Source organism: Salvelinus fontinalis, chromosome 34 (genome assembly GCF_029448725.1).
Source record: "Salvelinus fontinalis isolate EN_2023a chromosome 34, ASM2944872v1, whole genome shotgun sequence".
Lineage (NCBI taxonomy): Eukaryota > Metazoa > Chordata > Actinopteri > Salmoniformes > Salmonidae > Salvelinus > Salvelinus fontinalis.
The window spans coordinates 35,750,515-35,755,655 of NC_074698.1; the positions used below are offsets into that span (position 1 = coordinate 35,750,515).

General features: G+C 47.3%; 1 protein-coding gene across 1 annotated transcript; it reads right to left on the reverse strand.

Annotated features, from left to right (window-relative positions):
• Positions 1-723: 723 nt before the first annotated feature.
• On the reverse strand, positions 724-3,480 carry LOC129833994 (BTB/POZ domain-containing protein 17-like; the record flags this gene model as incomplete). The annotated part of the gene is given in 2 exon segments (XM_055898811.1): positions 724-3,007; positions 3,195-3,480. Coding segments are annotated over 2 exon segments (1,355 nt in total), but the record flags the coding sequence as incomplete, so codon positions are not given.
• Positions 3,481-5,141: the final 1,661 nt, after the last annotated feature.

The window sequence follows — 5,141 nt, forward strand, 5'->3', positions numbered from 1 at the left end:
CGGTGTCCCGGGTGTATGGAGATTTTTTTCATGACCAATGGAATGGTCTAAAATGAGTAAACTCTGTTCACCCGGGGCACCGGGCTATGCAAAACGAACTCGATCAATCTGACATCTGAAAGCTCGAGCGTCAAATGCGTTATGACGTTTTTCCTCCCTGTGTTGTACATAGTTGTGGGAGATGTAGTCTCTGCTGTCATTGCCAACAAGCGTGGACATGTCCAAGACCGGTCCATGGTCACAACAATCATGATTGAAAATATATATATATATATATATATATTGTAATGAAACAGGCAGAAACCCAGGGTCGTTACAATATATTCTAAGAATGTCATTGTATAATTTGTGGTTTTCAATGGCTTCAAAGCATTTTGATTTCAGAAAAATATCCCCATACAAGGTATGTGAAATAAATTTTGATAGGTCTACCTTGTTTGTTTTTTATTAAAGCTTAATTTATACCATACCTAGAGTACTATGAAATACAAGAGCTACAAATAACTATGAAAAATTGCAATGCTGTATTGTTGAGTAGCAAAAACACACACACGTCTGCAGCCCCACGATTATAAATGTGATGCCAGTTTGCAGGGTTGTCATTTTGTGTTTGCATTACTTTGTTGCATATGTATGATATAAATTAGGCTTAAGTCACAATTGTCCTCTGTATCACATTGTGTTCTGCATATTAGGGTGAATCAAGTAAACAGACCAATTACAGACTGGGTAAAATATCATTTTATTCAGGTTATAGGAAGAGGACATAGAGAGATATGGTAGCTACATGAACTAGTAACATTCTAAAGACCCGGAAGTATAATTTAGACCAACAATGTTGTCCATAGGCCCGTGCATAATTCATTATATAAGCACTACTCACAACAACACAATCCTTCTAATAGCACTAATACTGCAGGTTGGCTTAAAGATTCAATAGAAATGCTCCTCAATTGCAAAAGAGTAGGGCAACAGCAAAATGGCTTCTAGAGAAACTCTGGTATAGGAATTGTCCAGTCACTGAGTATCAGCATGGCTATAACATTTAGGCCTGTAAACTTATGTGTGTGATTGTGTCTAATGGTATGAATGCATGCTTTTAAAATGGCCTGTACTTATGGTGTTGGCAGTGTGCAAAGCGACGAAATAAGCTTCACTTGATCCTGTGAGGTTTGGTTAGCACCAACAAAGTGAGAGTTCAGCTAATGGAAACAATACCAATAACTGACACTTTGATTTACTAGTAGTATCCTATAGCTATGCAGATAACATCATACAGTTAAATATGTCATAAAGAATGTGCCTTTCCTCTAATCAGGGGCAATCAAGGAAATATCCAACTATTGACATAATCATATCTCAAACAGATACAGTGCAGTCGTGTTTGCCCCTACCATGTGTGTAAGATTGGGGGGGGGGGGGGGGGGGGGGGATCAATGTGGAGGAACTGTTATTATCTGAAACTCTTTCATTGACTTCTTTAATAGATGCAGTACAGTTAAAGCTGGCTCCAGACACCTCTTTTCAGAGCTAAAACAGTTTGGAGACAAACTTAACCACTACTGTAAAAAGTACCATGACCTTATGTAGAACAGAAGTGCCCAGTACCAGGCCAAAAAACAGGAGTTGTGATATGAGTGTGTGCATGTGTGACTTTGTCTGCAGGCTAGGGGGGTGGGACTCAGCAGGGAGGGCGGTTGGTTACGGTCATCACTGTCTGGGCAAGTTCCAAAGTCATAAACCCAGCCTATTTCTACAATTTCTATTCTTGAAATATAAACTCAACCACACTGCAAACCTTATGCCGGGTACTTTAAATTAAGACCAAAAAGCACATGTTTTGTTTTCATTATTTTTTATGATATAGCCAATTTTTACTCTGCAACTTGACCATCTAATGGGAACCGTTGGTTACTAAGGCAACAACAACCTCTTGGCCTATTTCCTGGCAACGATGAGGCTGTGGTAAAGGGGCTTTACCACGACGTGCAGGTAGAGGGAGCTGTCGATGAGGTATTCAGATGCCCGGCGGTGAAGGTCGGCTTCCACCAGGAAATCCCCGGCCTCCTCAGTGCTCTGGTGGAAGTTGTAGACGTGACGAACCACCATTTTACCCCCCTGCCTCGCCGTCACAATCACCGTCTTCTGGAAGCTCACACCGGCGAAGTCGGGGCTGGAAGTGGCTGGGGTGACGATGATGCGAGGACGACCGCCGTCAGTGCGTGTGGCCTGCATCTCGTTTGTATAGGCAGAGCGCACGCTGAGCGGGAGCCAGCGCGGGGAGAACAGGGCGTTCCAGGTCACCCGCTTGCTGGCGTCGCTGCCACTGGGGCCCAGCTGGGTCTGGAAGCTGAAGCTGCGGTCGTCGCGCGTGGGGTTGTTGATGACCCACGGAGAGCCCCAGGACGGTGACAGGTAGTTGCGTGGCGTGAATATGCTGCAGTTGACGTCAAAGTATTTGGCCAGCTGGACGGGCGAGGCCGAGTGGAACTGGAAGGCCAGGAAGAGCAGGTCACGGATGGACTCGTAGTATTTCAGCATGACTGGTGACTGCTTCTGCAGACGGAACAGGTGCTGCGGGTGGATCATGCCATAGCGCACCTGCCTCAGGGCATTCTCCACCGTTAGGCCGGCCGGCTGGTTCTGGCCAATCCAGGCTTCCAGGGCCTCGTAGAGCTCCAGCTCGCTCTGCAGGATGAGGTCGGAGCGCTGCATCAGGGACAGCAGCAGGTCGTCGCTGATGGAGCCCCACTCGCCGCTCTGCAACACCGACGACAGGTTCCAGGAGAGGTACTGGAGGCAGCTGTCCCTCAGGTTGGCGTCGCCGATCTGCATGGCGTACTGGTACCAGCCAACCACGTGGCCGGTCGGGGAGTCGCTGGACAGGTGCCCCGTCATGTACTGGCTCAGGCCCTGCTGGAGGCTCCACACACGGTACTTGCTGGCCAGCTTGTGCAGAGGGATTGCCTGGTCCAGGCGCACGGAGATGTCACCGCAGTAGAGGTACCTGCAGAGATAAAACAAGGCTAGATCGGTCTGCAGAAACATTGGCAGTCATTACTGAACTTGAAAGGAGATCATAAAAAAAAAAAAAAAAAACATGAAACACCACTAGCCCATTTTTGTACCTTCTCCCATCCTCTTGAGGTGTACACTCATTCTGCCCCCCCCCCCCCTCCCCCAGGTCCCCTCACCTGATGAACTTGTCAAAGACAGCAGCACAGTCGGCAGGCTCCCTCAGGACCAAGGTGCTGGTGTTGTGGCTGAGCAGCAGCTCCTCAAACACCTCGCTCTGCAGCGAGAGCACCAGCGTGTGCGCCTGGATCACCTTCACCTCATCCGTGTTAACCGTCTGCACGCGGAGGGCCACATCGCTGCCGTTGCCTTGGGCCAGCAGACCTTCCATGCGCTGCACCATTGCCATGGAGTGGTTCAGCGTTGTGGCGCCATTCTCCAGTGCCACCTCCTGCTTCAGCGCGGCTGCAGGAAGAGAAGATGAAGGGATCCCGTTCAACACCAGGTCAACTGCAAGTGAAAACACCTCTTTCTCAATTCATCTGTCCTCGATTCCTCACAACCTCATTCTATTCACCGTTCTCTCTATTCTATATGACATCCTCCCCTTGGACCTTCTCTTCCAATACGGTTGTGAAGGAGGTGCGGAATTGCGGAAAGACAAATTGAGATAGAGCCCTTCTTCTCCAGTCATCACTCACTTTGACACTGAATGTTGAGTTGACAGTTGAGCCTTCTGCCAATCAACACCGACTCAGCCAACAGATACTCAGTCCATGTGAGACCTGCCTTGATCAATGTATCGACACCTGAGTGTCTCTGATTGGCGTCCTGTCCTACCCGACAACACTGGCACATCCATCAAGTCCCATCCAACTGTCTAATCAACACATCTTCCTAAAACATAAACACCCCTATCCAGCCAATCGACACCTTCTAAAACATACACCACTACCGAGCAACTCAACACATCGTTCTAAAATGTAAAAGCCCTGCTGTCCCTATAAACCCACCATGGCTCTCACAATGAATTACAACCGCTAACCAATCATTAATTATGACAAGCTGTCTACCAGCCTTAACACTCTTCACTCTCTCCTTCAAAGCTTAATTAACAGTGCAGTGATGAGATAGCCATAAACTTGGAGAGTTGCTGAGTTCGTCTGCAGTTCAGAAGTGACTGACCCAGTCACTAATGGGGAAATCCTACCAGTGGTTTGGGTTTAGGGTCAGCATCTTGGAGCGTAAAACACATTGTTAATAGACAGATAATAATGGATGATAATGGATGGTAATAGTGTAGGCTGTGAAACCAATAGGCTACTTGTCTTTAAGTACAATTATGCCTAGGCTGTACTGTATAAGCACCAGACATGTCGAAAACATTTTTTATCCCCTGACTAAACTACTTTTTAAAGTTTTAAATCCATATCTGCAGATTATTACATGAATAGACTGTATTAAATTGCTCGGTGTCTACATCACTGAGGACTTAACATGATCCTCTCACACCAGCACAGTCGTGCCTCTTCTCCCTTAGGAGGCTGATACGATTTGGCATGGCGCCTCAGATCCTTAGGAACTTTTACAGCTGCATCATCGAGAGCATCCTGACTGGTTGTATCACCGTCTGGTATGGCAACTGCAACCCCCTCCACCGGAAGGCCCTACAGAGGGTGGTACGGACGGCCCAGTGCATCACTGGGGGTGAGCACCAAGCCATTCAGGACGTAAATGCCAGGCGGTGTCTGAGAAAGGCCTGAAAAATTGCCAAATGGACTGTTCTCCATGTTCCCATCTGGCAGGTGGTACTGGTGCATCAAGGCTCAGACGAACAGACTCCTAAACAGTTTAAATCTCCTGGCCATAAGACTGTTAAATGGCTAACTACTGCACACACCTACACTGCTGGTAAAAGTATTATTAATTAGATGTATTAGTAACACTACAGGGTCCCTGTGAGGTTGAACACAAGATGTCTTCTTCACTACAGGGTCCCTGTGAGGTTGAACACAAGATGTCTTCTTCACTACAGGGTCCCTGTGAGGTTGAGCACAAGATGTCTTCTTCACTAAAGGGTCCCTGTGAGGTTGAACACAAGATGTCTCCTTCTTCACTACAGGGTC